Consider the following 16,562-nt stretch of genomic DNA (forward strand, 5'->3'; position numbering starts at 1 on the left):
AGCTTTTCCGCAACAGCAGTTATTGATTTGTTGGCAAGTTGGCGATAGCGAAGGATGGCACTAGATCTGTCTGCCGATGGCAAATGCTTCTTACGTCCGAAGGGCTTTGCGAATTCCGTCACCGCTGATGTTCCCAGCTTTAGCTATAGCTTTCATAAACCACGAAATCAGAAGGCATGTGCATCGACGCAAGAACGGCATACCAACCCGCTTATTTCCGAGCCATAGTCTCAAACACTTGCGTTTCGTATGTAGTTTGCCGTCGTGTATGTATCTGCTCTTGTGAGAAATAGTTCCGTGTTGGTCGTCTTGTGAAGTGACGACTTTGACAACAGCCTTAATCTGATTCTGTCTAATTTACGAATTGCTCTGCAGTTCGCTCCGGCCTTCTAAAGTTTGTTACACGTGCCTAATGTAGCTGAAAAGTCGCTAACTGTCAACAAACTTGGAATTGCACATAATGAACTAGACTGAATCCTGGCCATTTAACTTTCCGCAATCACCATTTTGTGAGAAAGTATGTGTAGTGATACTTTCTTTATCGTATTGGACTTACATGGCATAATGAGCGAGGTAAATCAAATATAAACATGCAGACCAGTTTCATGAAGAGAGTGCAGGGGTGACTTGTAAATTTAGGCGTCGGCCATTAACCGGTCATCAGTAATCGCTCATAATTTTTCCAGCATAGATGATACGAAACACACACGAAGTAATAACACGAAGACACATAATACGATGTATAATGGCACGTCCATCAGCACTCAATCCATAGCGCTAAATGACTATTGGATCTCATTGCTAAAGGTGGACAGACAAACCAGTAAGCAGCACTCATTGTAAGGGAGCATGGGTACTGTCATTTCTATATTTCTTTTCTTTTTGTTCTTTGTGGGCATATATATATGCCCACCATAGTATGAACCATGCAGCGCAATTTGATTTCCATGTTTAGAAACCAACTAGCCTACACACTCATAATTATCAAATTCGTGAGTTCGTAACCGAAACAGCCGTCACTAACAACTCTTTCACAGATATAAAATGGACAATTCACGACAGCTGCAGGCTAAGGACCAAAGCACACGAGATATTCGACATCGAGTTCGGAAGGCAGACCCCATCTACTAGTGACGGCAGATTTAAGGGCGACATAGCAGAGTGTGGGTGTAGGCCAGATGGTGATTCAGGATTTTGGGAAGTTGCCGCAAGCAAAACAGGAAACTGCAAGGAAGGGACAACACAAAGCGGTAACAACCGCTTCGTGTTCTGCTGATGAAGAGGGTTGCGCCGGCGCCTGCGATTGGTCCGCTTTCCCTTACTTAGCTTGCGGTGGCTGGTCGAAAATCGTGGCGGCATGCAACGGAAGGTTAAGAATGCGGCTAAAACGAATCCCAGCAAAGAAGAGTTAGCCCAGTGAGGTCGTTAACGTGCCAAAATTGCTCGAAAACGTTACACGGCCACGCAAAAAGTTTTACTGTACGCAAATAAATCCATGCTCTCCGGCAGGTGCGAGTAGCCAGTGCCTGAGCGATCGGCGGCAGCCATCTTTTATTCCTTTCGGAACGGGGCAGCCTGCAGCTATTCAGAAAAAAATTAAGTTTTGCTCGGCATATTAATGCATCTTTAACGCGTACACGTCACTTTGACGCAGTGAGTTTTCGCGGTTCTGTGACGTCGCGTGCCAGGCAGTTGAAGTGGGTGCAGCCCTAAAACTTTGGCAAATAGACGAGGTCTAATGGCGAAAAGGCGCCGAATAAGAAATAAAAATTTTTCTTTTTTCGGTCAAATCATCCATAATCAGTTCGAGCACGACATATCAGATGGGGAGCTATCGCGGTTTTCGTGACGTCGCGTGACAGACAGGAGAAGAGGGGGTGGTCCAAAAACGCTTTTGACAAATCTTGGAGGGCTGATTACAGAATTGGAATAGAAAAGTTTGGAATAGTTTTACGTTATAGCGTCCCATGTTTATGCTAGCAGCCCAACAACTAGCATTATACCAGACATACTTTCGATACCCTGGCTATACTCAAACGTATACAGATGGTTCTTGCCAAACAAATTCTTTTACGGCTTTGTCATTCCAGAATGGCATCAAACATAGACGTTTAAGCTATCTCACACGACATCATCAACAACAGCACAGCTTTTTGCAATATTGCCGTTGTTACAATACATAACTTCAATGCAAAAAGGGGAGCAATCATCCTTTGTGACTTGCAGGCAGCTTTGTCTTCACTTCATGGTGACATCAGCCATTCGCAAAACATGGCGTTAGTTTACGAGACACAAAGGAGCTGACAAAAGCAAGTGAAGGAACCCGCACAATAATGTTCCAATGGATACCTGGCCACTGCAATATCCCTGGAAATGTCGCAGCAGACAACACAACAAGCGCATGTTAATAACGCCACACATTGTCTCCCTCTAACGCAAGGCGAATTGCGCCACATACAGATGTCAACCCGTGGTTGCAAAGCGACACGATTTGATCAGAACGCGAGATCTTCAGATTTATTTCAAGCTGACCCATCGCTTCAATCTAATATCGCGCCCACATTGGGTACAACCAGGCCGCTCATTCACCGCCTGCGGCTCGCTACCGCGTACACAAAACACGTCCCACATAAAATTTCAAGAGTCCGGAATGCACTTATGGCCACGCGGATGAGGATGTATAGCATCTTCCGGTAGACACACACAGGCAACGCTTAGCACGTGATTGAGTAGCATTAGACCGCAGGCCATTCAGCTTCAGAAATAGCGTCCATGTCCAACACACTCTTTGCAAAGACGAGCGCTACTGGCCCTTCAAAGATTTCTAAAAAGAAAACAATACTCTCGGAAAGTGTTGAGTAGAGTGTTTAAATGTGATAAGCTCATTCTGTGGGTTTTTTTAAACCCGACTTTCGCCAATTCAGTGTCTGGAATAATGTACCTTCATTTGAATCTAACCCGTGCTTTCTTATATGAAAGCATATTTAGCGCCAGCAAACAAGGACGTAAGGGAGACGACAACACAATGCGCTACTAGAAATAAATTTCAGCATTCCCATTTGTTGGGCGCGTTGGTAAATTGAAAGCATATTTAGCGCCAGCAAACAAGGACGGAAGGGAGCGCATTGTGTTGTCGTCTCCCTTACGTCCTTGTTTGCTGGCGCTAAATATGCTTTCAATTTACCAACACGCCCAACAAATGGCAATGCTACAATTTATTTCTTATATGCCCTGATTTTAGTGAAGTTACGTGACCGGACTTTGTGTTTACTTTAATTCACTTATGTGACTGGACTTTGTGTTGCTGTGTTTCTGAGTTGAATTTCAGTTTTAGTGTGTCATTAGTGTACTTATGTGACCAGACTTGGCGCTCTTACGATTTGGAGTTTACATTTAGCCTTAATGCGTTTAAGTTAATTACTTTTTAAATCTCCATGTGAAAAGGACTAGCCGGCGTCAACTAAGGGCGACATCTCCTAAGTACCATATCATAAAAAGAAGTTCACAAAGGCGTTGCTTTCTTCCCGAAATTCCCGAAATGAAACAAAACGTTCCAGAAGGGAATAATAATTTAAAACCGAACAGCAAAGTCACGCGTCAAGTTCAACAATTTAAGATGAAGCAAAGCAAAAGGGGAGAAAAATGGTGGAAATGCGCACACTGGTAGAAAAGTGAATAAAGAAGGAATTATTTGTTCACAAACTAATCATATCTGGGAGCTTAATTTCTTCGGAAATCAGAGCAGTTTAATTTTGCAGTTCCCTTTGGTAAGCAGTAAGCTTGCGAGTTCACCAACAGTAATGATTAGCCTTTCGTTGTCGAGCTTACTTCCAGAAAATGTTTGAACTAAGACAAATCTTACAAATGAAAGGCTGCGTTCATCGCACAGGTCAGAATGAGCTTCGTTGCGGAACTTGGTCACAGCTGTGCTCGTGCCGCGCGGTTTGAGCGCAACCCTTCGGGCCCACGACGAAACGGCGAGCACAACTGAAGCGGCGTCGCTTGGGCACGCTCGACTCCTCTGTGAGCTGGAGAAGAGCGCTCAAACACGGGCCACATTTTATTGGAACATCCGAAGCTTCGTTTGCTGATGCGTGCAGAGCACAAAAGAATGCTCGCAAATTGTACGGCCGATGGATCGCGCTTCCCACAAAACACGACTGACACATGTACAGCTTTGCGTCATCGTTATCGATTTCGCGTTGTCTTACTCTGCCTAAATGCGCTCGCATGCGAATACGACAGGTGCTTTAGAAAACTGCGAGCATTCAAAAAGTTTAAGGCAAAGCGCGAAGCCTATACATGTTTACCAAAAGGTTGTGACTAAAGGTCCGACGTCTCCGTTCAACTTTTCGTTGTATTTTTTTACAGGTACGTGTTCCGTCTCTTATGCCGCGTGTTTTTATGGGAGCACGCGCGACGTATCTCGTTTTTTTCGACATGTTTGACGCTAACCTACGTCGGCCCCGCTGAAGTGCTGCACGCGTGCTTCGCTCGCGTCACTCTCGGTGCAGCGCGAGCGAGCGGCCAGTGCGCCCACGGCGGCTGCACAGCGTTGGTGCGCGCTTTCACGGCGAGACACGAACGCATTCCATTCGGTGCCTCCCTCGACGCGATGCAACGCGTGCTTCTCGCAAACAGGCCAATGACACCCCGTTACCGATCCACACAAGTGACTGGTGCAAATGCGTCCGTGTTTTCGCAGCTACGAAGATGTCGAAACTGCGGTCCACAAATTGACAGCAACTGACCGAACCAGAGAATGACTCCGAAACACGATGCCCGCTCTTCGAGTCGCCTGCTTTAATGGTGCCGCCATACGATAATGCCAATGAAAATTGGTAGCGCGGGTTACGGCGTCGTGGTTCTGCACGCGCCTAAAAGCATTTCTTTAGGTGATGAAGTGAACGCTGCGGGTTCCGCGTGCACGTGATGCACAATACACGTGCACTTCGATGGCAATCAGCGCCGGTGCGACTGAGTGCTCGCTCTTCTGATGCGAAACATGCAGCGACGATTTGTGTTGTATGCGTTCCAGATAAAAGGTTAGAAGTGAATGTACGCAAATCACGCAAGAATTGATTTTTGGAACTGCCGAAATCAACAAAAGATCATGCAGCAGGAACCTGGACAATTTGCAGTCGGTGGTTAATATTACAAATACAGCGACGATCGTAAGTCAGCCGTTTTGTTAGCGCTGCGGTAAAATATTCGACAGCTACGCTGGTTAGCTGGGTTGGATACGAATTCACTATTCTTTTTTCTCTCGTTTCGTTTTTTTTTTCTCTGCGGCAGTTTACCTGACGTGGCGAAAACCTTTGTCGCCAGCCACATTTTACAAGGCAAGATGACAACAAGCAGTGCGTCGATCGTTGCTGCTGGACAGCCATGCACAGGCATCGGACCATCGGGTCACGCGTTTAACTAAGTTTAATGCGCCGTCCCTACATACGCTATACAGCGCATGTAAAAAACAGCGGAATAAGCGTACTTTAGAAACAGCCCAATAAACGTAACCAACCCGACGGTGCGGTGACTGCGTGCTGTCATTTGTGAGTATGTGAGACCTAAGTAGTGAAAAGATTTTCGCCATGCCAGAGAAACTGCCCCGAAACGACATTCGCGAACAATCGTTGGCCCCTTTGTACACTTGCACGATCCACGTGAAACAGTTGAAACATGTGCCAAAGTTTCGCTACAGCGAACAAGTGGCACACAGTGGCCCTCGCAAACACTCACCGCCGCTCCTCATCTTGTCTTTCGCATTACCTCGCTGCTTGCCCCAATAGTCGTTCCTTTCTCTGTGGTGTTCCGTTTGTACACCAAGGTATTTTCTTGAGCTAAATGCAATAATTTGGCGCACCATGCACAAGGCCTGTGCTTTTGCTCCCGTATGACAGCATTCTGACAAAACGTTTCTGCGCGTTTCATCGTCTTCTTTCATGACTGTCGCACAGTATTGCCACGACATGCGCATAGTGCACTGTAAACACCCCAACATGTTCACCTTCCAGTATTTCCACTCCGGAAAGCTATAAGATGGAACGCGAACAACGGAGCGGCAGGGCAACCCTGTTTCACGGATGAGCGTATACTTTAGCTTGCGTTTGTCTAATTGCTTTTCCGGTAGTGATTTAAACCACTGCCTGAAAACTGTTCGGGCCATTGCCACATTATATTTTGTGGGTTTCGGCGTTTCGAAGATCGATTACTGCGAATTTTAAGTACATTCCGATCCAGCCTTCTGTCTGTGGCGTGCTTAATTCCTATATATAGAGTCACTTGTAAACGCCTCTTTCGTTTTGAATAGCGAGCCCTCCGTGGCGCCAGCACTAATTACCGTCCAGGTGTGCTACGCTGCGTGGATTCTCCCGCTTGTCTGCGCAGGATTCCAGCTAGAACATTTGATGACGGGAAGGTATGCGTGCATGATTAGCAGCTCTGTACGTATTCTAACCACTGTACTCTGACGGTAGCGCCAAGCTTTGCGGAATGCGGCTGCGAAAATGCTTTCTCCTTGTGAACCCGCTGTTCCCTCAAGACGACCAAGTGGATTGTTCACCCGTACGTCTGACATAGCCTTAGAGACTCTCTTTCCGAAAACTTGTCTTCCATTCTATTCAAAAATTTTCCTATTCAATAGCACTAAATCGGCAAAATATGCTAGAGCACAATTGCTTAGAACTGGTTCGCACTCATTATGCTGTATCGCCGGCAAGTGATTGGTTGAGGCTGTTACGTTTCGCCTACGACGCGCGGTATAGCCGGCGCGGATGCAACGGACGCCGGGGCTTCGTTCAAAACGGCGGACATTTTGGCCCGTTCGGAGCTGCCGCAAAGCCTCCCCGCCAAGCGCGTCCAGGTGTGTTTCAGTGCCACGTGTCTTCGTGTGTGCGTGTGTGTGTGTGTGCCCACGCTTGTCAAAGCGCGGCAGCCGGGGAGAGGAGCTCCCCAAGTGTGAAGCGAGGAGGTCTGTCCGGCGCCGGGCCGGCGGATGCGTCACTACACTCGTCCCAACGTGTCTCTCAGCTTGTCCGTGCCGCGCGTCACGTGGGCCTCTATCAGGCGTTCCCTCTTGCCCTCGACTCCGAGACTATAAAAGCAGCTGCCCCGGACGCCGAGAGAGGCTCCGATTTCTTCTGTTGAGCAACGTGCACTCCCGTCTCTCCACTTCGGTCGACCTGACCGGCCGCTCTTTTGCGATGTTAGAATAAACAAGTTGTTCTGTTACCAGTTGACTCATGCTTTGCCGGGACCTTCGGATGCTTCCAGTGCCCCAGGCCGCCAGGCCAACGCTACCCTTGGGGCTTGCGACCCATTTGCAACAACGGGCGTCAGCACTGAGATTCCAACAACTCGTGCCAGCGGTGCGCGATTACAACACTGGCTGGTAGCGGTGAGATCGCGACAACGGAGGCCAGCAGCGAAGATATGCGGTTGACTATGCTGAGCAGCACAACGACCATCCGGGAGCAGTGCAACGAGCCCTGTGTGATGACTGGTTGCCTGCAGCGGAACGACTGCGCTGAATTCTTGGCTGCGAGGTTTGGTGAGTGCGGGACTTTCTTCTACTGAGTTTTGCCAGGCTTTTGTTAGTGTCAGAAACAGAGCTGGTAATTGTGGTTGTCGTTGCTGCCGGGTTAGTTTGCGGCAAGACAATAGTAGGCAGTAGAGAAAGCAGCGTTCAGAGCAGCCATGGATTTGAAGTCGTTGCGCAAACCGAAATTGCTGGAGCTTGCAAGAGAGTTGGGTCTGGATGTCTCAGACAAACTCAGAAAACCAGAACTGCTGAGGGCTATTCTTGAGTTAGAAGCTGAGGATGACGAGCTGTCGGAATGCCTTGAGACCATTGAGGAGCGGGCAAAAAGACAGGAGCGCGAACTTAAAGAACAGAAAGAGAAACAGGAGCGCGAACTTAAAGAACAGAAAGAGAAACAGGAGCGCGAACTTAACGAACAGAAAGAGCGAGAGCAACAAGAGAAAAAAGAAGAGCGCGAACACGCTTTGGAAATGAAGCGTCTCGAGGTAGAGATAGAACGCGCTCGTAATGGAAGTCAGGCACACGGTGCAGGAGAACGAGTATTGTTCAAAATGACTGACCTGGTGCGGCCGTTTAAGCTTGGAGAGGACATTGGTTTGTTCCTGGTTAACTTTGAGCGAACGTGCGAGAAGCAGGGGTTCTCTCGGGAAACGTGGCCACAGCGCTTGCTCACTTTGCTACCGGCGAGGCGGCCGACGTAGTCGCTCACTTGGAGAGAGAGGAGGCAGAGGATTTCGACAAAGTGAAATCGAGTCTGCTAAAAAAGTACAGGCTGTCAGCGGAGGCGTTCCGTCGGAAGTTTCGGGAAAATGAGAAAGGCAAAAGTGAGTCATATACAGAGTTTGCCTACAGGCTAATGTCAAACATGCAGGAGTGGCTCAAAGAAGAGAAAGCGTTTGGTGACCACGAGAAAGTTCTGCAGTGTTTCGGGCTAGAACAGTTTTATAGTCGGTTACCTGAGAACGTGCGGTACTGGGTCTTGGATAGGCCAGACGTTAGTACGGTGGCTAGAGCCGCCGAGCTGGCCGAGGAGTTTGTGACGCGTCGGGCTCGTGGAGCTAAGGACGGTCAAAAGGGTGAATTTGGCTCCAAGTTTGAGAGGCCGAAGTTCACGCCCATGAGAGAAAAGGGGGACAGACGTAGTGCGGATGCGAGTGAAAGCAGTCCGACCGAACGTAAGGAGACGGCGGCAGCCGAAGCCGAACGCAGAAAGCGGTTCGAGACGAGGCAAGTGCGCGTGTGTTATACGTGTCAGAAGCCGGGTCACTTTTCTGCGCAATGTCCAGAAACAAAAACAAAAGTCGTGTTTTTGTCATTATGCAGCACTGACGAGAACATGAAGCTTCTCGAGCCTTACATGCGAGACCTCCTCGTGAACGGGAAAGAGTGCCGAGTGCTTCGCGATTCCGCAGCTACAATGGATGTAGTTCACCCCTCTTACGTAGAACCCGATATGTTCACGGGCGAGTGCGCATGGATCAAGCAAGCAGTGGAAGCTCATAGCGTGTGTCTGCCCGTAGAAAAAGTGCTTATTGAAGGACCTTTCGGAGCACTTGAGACGGAGGCCGCAGTGTCATCTATGCTGCCCCCCCAGTACCCGTACCTATTTTCGAACAGGTCCGATCACCTCCTGCGCGAGAAGGGGCTTTTGTTTGGTGAGGCTAGCGTTCAGGCCTTAACCAGATCGAAGGTTCGGGAGCTCGCTGCAAAGGCGGTAGTTGCGGGGCCGACGTTGTCGAACAATGAGAAAGGGTCAGAGGCGCAGCAAGCTGATATTCAGAGCACGCCCGAACTGAATAAAATTGAGCCTGTAGCGTTAAAGGCACCAGATACTGGAGAGGAAATTCCCGATGCGGGAAAGTTAGAAGAGCTTTCTGCAGATTTGCTCATCGCGCCTACGTCAGACGGACTTAATAGGTTGCTAACAGTCAGCCGGGCGGCTTTGATAGCCGAGCAAAAGAAGGATGGCAGCCTAGAAAACATACGCTGCATTGTCAAGGAAGGTATCGCCAAGAAAAATGCTCGCTTTGTGGAAAGAGGTGGGGTCCTGTACCGGAAGTATCTAGACCACAGGGGAGTGGAGTTCGATCAGCTGATCGTGCCTCAGTGCGACCGTCAGGATCTGTTGCGCTTGTCGCATGGGGGTTCGTGGTCCGGACACCTAGGAGTTAAGAGAACTAAGGACCGTCTCTTGCAAGAGTACTATTGGCCAGGGTGTTTTCGGGACGCAGACCACTTTGTGAAGACATGTGACACCTGTCAGCGGGTGGGCAAACCAGGGGACAAATCGAGGGCGCCGTTGAAATTGGTACCTATCATTACGGAGCCTTTTAGACGGCTCGTTATTGATACAGTGGGACCTCTGCCGGTAACAACCACGGGGTACAGACACATTTTGACTGTGATCTGCCCAGCGACAAAGTTCCCTGAAGCAGTACCGCTTAAGGAACTCAGCTCAGTTGAGATAGTCAATGCACTACTGTCCATATTTGCGCGAGTTGGTTTTCCTGCGGAAATCCAATCAGATCAGGGCACGGTGTTTACGAGCGCTTTGACGACAGCCTTTCTCGAAAGGTGTGGGGTAAAGCTGTTAGACAGCTCAGTGTGCCACCCACAGTCGAATTCCGTTGAGAAGCTCCACTCCGTCATGAAGCGCGTGTTGAGAGCATTGTGGTTTGAACAACAAACTGACTGGGAGCTGTGTCTGCCTGGGGTGATGTTGGCATTAAAGACCGCGCCGCATGCGGCTACGGGGTTTTCGCCAGCTGAGCTAGTGTACGGTCGCTCGCTGCGTTCTCCGCTTCGCATGCTTCGAGACGGATCACTGCCCTCTCCAATGGCTGCAGACTATCTCTACCACAAATGGCCGCCTGCTGCGCTGGAGCCTCGCTTTGCAACAACATTCCTTTGAGGTGCGTTACAAAAAGGGGAGTCTCAACGGTAACGCCGATGGCTTAAGTCGAAGCCCCTAACGTAAGAATCAGCCTCAAAGTTATTTGTTAGTGATGTTTTTCTTCCTGAGGCAGGATTTTTAACATATTGCTTTTGTGTAGTGTTTCAAAGTGATGATGTGCTTTCCAGTGCAATTTTCCGATTTGTGGACGCGTTCTGAGTGCTGCTAGACTACTGTAAGGAACTAGGCAGTAGTATAAAAGGGGAAAGAGCCTGGCAGGACTTGGTGAGGGTTGTTTCGTGCTTGCTGACTGAGCGGTTGAGTTTCGGCGTAGTTCTAACGCTTGCCGGGAACGAGAACAAAAATGTCAACTCTCCCGAAGTCACTTTGCAGTGTCCTGTGTGAACCTGAACGAGAGAACGAGGCCTTCTCTGTGCGCTGCGCTCAAGAAACGCCGAAGGACGACCGACTTCGGTTATGAGCATCATCAAGCGACATCCCTCCGGACAGCGGATGCAGTCCCCTGACCATCGGGATCTCCTTCCCCCGGCGGGGCGGTCTGTTACGTTTCGCCTACGACGCGCGGTATAGCCGGCGCGGATGCAACGGACGCCGGGGCTTCGTTCAAAACGGCGGACATTTTGGCCCGTTCGGAGCTGCCGCAAAGCCTCCCCGCCAAGCGCGTCCAGGCGTGTTTCAGTGCCACGTGTCTTCGTGTGTGCGTGTGTGTGTGTGTGCCCACGCTTGTCAAAGCGCGGCAGCCGGGGAGAGGAGCTCCCCAAGTGTGAAGCGAGGAGGTCTGTCCGGCGCCGGGCCGGCGGATGCGTCACTACACTCGTCCCAACGTGTCTCTCAGCTTGTCCGTGCCGCGCGTCACGTGGGCCTCTATCAGGCGTTCCCTCTTGCCCTCGACTCCGAGACTATAAAAGCAGCTGCCCCGGACGCCGAGAGAGGCTCCGATTTCTTCTGTTGAGCAACGTGCACTCCCGTCTCTCCACTTCGGTCGACCTGACCGGCCGCTCTTTTGCGATGTTAGAATAAACAAGTTGTTCTGTTACCAGTTGACTCATGCTTTGCCGGGACCTTCGGATGCTTCCAGTGCCCCAGGCCGCCAGGCCAACGCTACCCTTGGGGCTTGCGACCCATTTGCAACAACGGGCGTCAGCACTGAGATTCCAACAACTCGTGCCAGCGGTGCGATCCCAACAAGGCATAGGCGCTGCTTTCAGGTCGAGAACTCGGTTAAAGATTCATTTCCTGGCTGACTCACTGACGACAGTCCTGCACACTTATTGTCAGACAGTGCGGGCTCAATGCTGACGAGCTGTGAGCGACATCGGTGCTCAAAGCTTTGATGACTGATGCGCTACGTCGCCCATCTTGCAAATCTAATCTGAGGGGTTCCTTTAGCAACTCCGCCAAGAGGACGTGATAGTGTGCGAAACCTGTTGCAACCACCAATTCTTTTCCTTCCCAGAGACAATTCTGTGACATGGGCCGGCAAGCTAGCGCGAGGAGGAGGAAACCACATTGTACTACCGCAAGGATAAAGTAAAACGCAAACAGCGGAGCGCATGACTTTCTATGCAGCCTGCGCGATATAGTTGTCCATGGGCGCGAAAGCTCGCGCCGCTGTGTATCATGTGCACAGCGCATAGCCACCGCCGGCATTCTGGCGGCGTGAGTCATCTCGCGCGAGACAGACTTGTGGTGGCTACCCACACCGATTACAAGCAATTCAGGCTCCTTCTTACGTGCGTCTTCAGTTTCTGACCACTGTCAAGAGCAGCCAAGACCGTGCGAGGGGGGAAGGTCGGACGACAATAACCAATTTCCGAGCCCCTATTCTGTACATCGACAAATCCCGCCACATAGTCGAATTCGTCATCTTATGAGTTCCCATTGGCCCAGATGGCTGCTGTGGCCTCTTTGATTGGCTGAAAATGCTGCCATTACAGAATTTGACAACACGGCGGCATTTGACAATGTCCAGAATAGTACCTCAGGCATGATGCGCCAGTCCTACCAAATTTATTCAAGCTTTTCTGCATAGCATGTGAGCATCACTGCTCGCAAGAAGATCCTGCAAGCAAGGCTTCACGATTCCTCGTTGGACTAACTTGGACTGCGCAGAATCAGAGGGCAGCAAGTCCTTTTCAGCTCTGAGGCTATAATACCAACATAATTGTGATTGCACGCAATGATTAGACGTAAATCAAAGTATTGAAGTGAATCAAAAAAAACATACATGGACAGGAAGCTCTTGCGTACAGGACAGACACTCTCTAGATTGCCGAAGAGCGGCTAAAATGCAATGAACAGATTTGCCAATGGTTAAAACAGAATACTTTCCTTAAAGGACAAAGGAATCGTCTGCGTACCCACACAAAAACCTTAAGGTCAGTGCCCTCTTCAAAGACACTCTAAAATATCCGCTAAGAAAACGTGACGCAAAGCTGGTGCCGCACGCGAGGCTAATACAAATGCCCAGCAGCTACAAATAAAGTTTGTTTTTAAATTAGATAAAAGTAGATCTCAGACTAAATTCTTGCAGAGACATGAAATTTTCAATAGACAGGCCTCCGCAGTCTTGAGACGCGCCACTTTCTTCAGTGCATTCTCGAACCGAAACAGATGATTGCCCCCGAGGAACTGAGCAGAACGAATCCTCCTCCTGAACGGAAAATGCGGTATTTGCGTGAATATAACGCGCTTTCTTTCTATTTCTTTTAAATTTCCAGCACTGAAAACGTGTCCCGCGTTATATACGGATTCATGAGACGCATAATTGTATAATTGCATAATTGTCCAAATCGGATTGGCCGACGACGCCTCGTGTGATGACTGTGGTAGCGAGAAGACTCTTCAACACCTTCTCTGTGACTGTCTGTCCTCGCTACAATTTACAGATACGATCGATCGCAATCGCAATAGCGCGCTTTGACCAAAGAAACCTCTAACAGAGGGACTTATTTTAGAATGCCGACACCACAAGCCACCGCTGCGGAGGGCGGCGAGGACACTGTTGCAGTGTTTAAGGGCAACAGAATTGGACAAGCGGCTGTTGCCTGAACAGAGGTTCGTAATGCTGCAAGTGCTACTGTGCTGTGCGGTGACGGTATGCGGCGACAGTGACCGACTGTGATTGTATGTTTATGCTCCTTTCTTTCTTTATCTCTACTTTGCTATCACTTTACCTGCCCTCTCTCCCCAGCGTAGGGCAGCAACCGGATCTTCCCATCTGGTTAACCTCCCTGCCTTTCCCCTTTCTTCTGTCTCTCTCTCTTGGGGAGACTAAGAGTCACCTCTCATGTGCGTGGTCGCGTTATTTACGATAAATAACGTGACCACGCACATGAGAGGTGCGTGGACTCAGCGAAATTCTCCTTCGACAAAAACAAAATGAAAAAAAAAAGAGTGCACAAAATTCTGAGCTCCTGGTACCAAAGCGATGTCTAAACTCCCAGTCCTTTTAATTCCGTGTTTAGAAATTGCCTTACTAAATGATGCCTTCACCTTACCCTCGCTTACTATTGCACGGAAATGAATACTCTCTTTGTTTGTTCGTTTCTTTCTTTCTTTCTTTCTTTCTTTCTTTCTTTCTTTCTTTCTTTGTCCTCTGTTGTTGGTAGGTCACGTGCGTGTCTCTGCATTGTCGTCTCCGTGTGTTTACGCGGTGTCTTTTCCTAAGCAATATGTCATGTTACAATACAATAAAATATGCCAAAGTACGTTGTGCGTGCTGCATTTGTTTCATATCGCTTGCGGGCCTCCTAAAGCGACCAAATGTTAATTTTTTATCACATAGTTCATCTATATGAGGAGCCCTAATCCTCAAAAACAAAAAAAAGAAAAGAAAAACAACAACGAACCAAGTACTGAATCCTGCGGGACACCTGTTGTTACTATATTTAATTTAAAATGAAGTATTTCTACAAGTTGCTTGTGGTTGGTTTAGGATAGCTTTTGTAAAATTATTTCAAGATTACCCTGAAGCCATTAAAGTTTTACCATACCATACCATACCATACCATACCATACCATATTATTCTAATTTATTTATGAGAATCTTGTGATCCACGTGGTCAAATGCCCCTTTTATGTCGAGAAATATACGTAATGTTATATTTGTTTCATTGGGACCTGATTAGTGGTGTCAGCAACTGAACTCGCTGCTGTAGTTGTGGAATAGTCTTTCCGGAAACCTCACTGACTGTGACTTAATATCCTGTAGTTTTCAACAAATTCTAGCACTCTCTTGGCAATCGATTTTTCAATGAGCGTGTTTATTCAAGATAGTATTATGATCGGATGACATTTGTGTAATCGTCCAGGTTGCCACCAGCGCTCAGTGGAATAAGAATACCTTTCCAGTCCTGAACTGTTCACGGTACACTCCTGCTAAAAATAATATACTGAGTATGAGTGAACTTTGAAACACGTTGTTATGCAATGTATGTGTCATTGGCGGTGTCGAATACTTCTTCCTTATAGTTTGCTGGAAATCATAGGAGACGGTCCCCCTGACAATTACAAGGGATCAGTCGATGGGAGGTGTCTGTAAAGAATCTTGTCTCGAATCAACTGTATCTGTCTAGCTTAACGGCTTAACGTACTGCGATAGCGTACTGTAGCTCAATGCGTGGGCTACCGGATGTACCGCTTATTGCTTAGTTACGGCTCGATGGAGCTTAAGATGAGCGCTATCAAAGCTGCTGTGGGTAAAATCACATCATTGAGAGAAAAGATTGGCGCATCTTAACCCCGCAAAGTTCCCCAAGTGCTCCCCTTGGTCTGCGCTGGCGGCAATTCTACTTTTCTCTGATGCGTCAATTGCGGCATCAGTCCTTGCGGCACTTAGATAATTTCGCGATAACGTCAGCCGTTGAACTTGTGGAATTTCGCATATCCCATTTTGTCGATCCTCTAACATGCTCAAACACAGATAAACAAACTCTTGGGCCTCAAACTCTTGTGGTAAGCAGAGGTAATTTGTAACTTTATGCCGTACCAAAGCAGCCGAGTAGCCGACGAAAAAATACGGTCTAGAAAAAGTGTACGGTTGAGGAAACTCGAGGCTTACCTTGGCACATCCACGCTTGAAAGCTCAGGGTAAGAAGACACATCCAGTGCCAAGCGCCCGGCTTGAGATCTGTAACAAATGCAGCGAAAACACCATCATAACCTTGTCTCGTTAGCGGCAGTTTGTTCTATTGATACACTAATGACGCTCTTGATAGTTTAACGCTTGCAATATGGATGCTTACAGCCTTTCTGGAGAACAAAGAGAAGGAAGGAGAAACAAAGCCGCTGCGCATGCGCTCTGCCATCTGCCTGGTCGGCCTGCTCTTGCAGCCGCACTGCTCGGATTGCTTTTGGAAAGGGAGGCGGACCGTCCACCTCACTTCCCTCGCATGTACGCACCACGAATTCTACGTGGGCAACACGACACAGACAGGACTTCGCAACGCACGCACGCGCTATAGCGGTTTCATATCTTTCGAAAAAAAAAGCTGCACGAATCGATCAGTCGAGACCTGCATGCATGGACGGATGGAATTGATTGATTGATTGATTGATTTTAACGTATAAAAGCAACGCATAGAATATGAGAGACGTAAAAGTGCAGAGCTCCGGATGAATTTTGATCAGCGTAGCAGGCTCACACAAATTTGTAATTCATGGCAATGCGAGAACAGCGCGCAAGAGACAGAAGGAATGGTATGCGTAGCGCTGACTTCCAACACTGCTTCTTGGTGAAGCAAAGATCACGTGAAGCAAAGGGTGCAGCGGTGGCGTAGAGGTAGAGTATCCACCTCGCGTGCAAGAGGACCATGGTTCGAATCCCGGTGCCACGCAATTTTCCGTTAGACTACAGAAAAAGAAAAAAAAATCCACTTGTTGATAACATTGCATAAACAGGCCTGGAGTGCGGCCCGATCCCGGTGACCAGAACCTGTAACGCACTCCCTCACCAGAGCAGTACTTGGCCACAACCTCCTATATGAATGCAACAATCAAACCCCGGCCCTCAGTGCCCAGCAGCTGCGAAGCAACTGACCACGGCGGCGATCAGACCTATGACGCAGCAGAGGGTGCTAAGAATACCTGGGTCCGAACAGGTCGCCA

General features: G+C 48.6%; 1 protein-coding gene across 9 annotated transcripts in view; it reads right to left on the reverse strand.

Annotated features, from left to right (window-relative positions):
• Nucleotides 1–16,562, reverse strand: part of LOC126532264 (uncharacterized) — a 253,753-nt gene that overhangs the window by 191,244 nt on the left and 45,947 nt on the right. For all 9 annotated transcript variants that reach the window (XM_072288492.1, XM_072288496.1, XM_072288493.1 and 6 more), the window contains exon 2: nt 15,517–15,585. In XM_072288492.1, the coding sequence (XP_072144593.1) occupies nt 15,517–15,585 (69 nt within the window). The remainder of the gene's footprint in view (nt 1–15,516; nt 15,586–16,562) is intronic.

This window comes from Dermacentor andersoni, chromosome 5 (assembly GCF_023375885.2).
Source record: "Dermacentor andersoni chromosome 5, qqDerAnde1_hic_scaffold, whole genome shotgun sequence".
Classification (NCBI taxonomy): Eukaryota; Metazoa; Arthropoda; class Arachnida; order Ixodida; family Ixodidae; genus Dermacentor; species Dermacentor andersoni.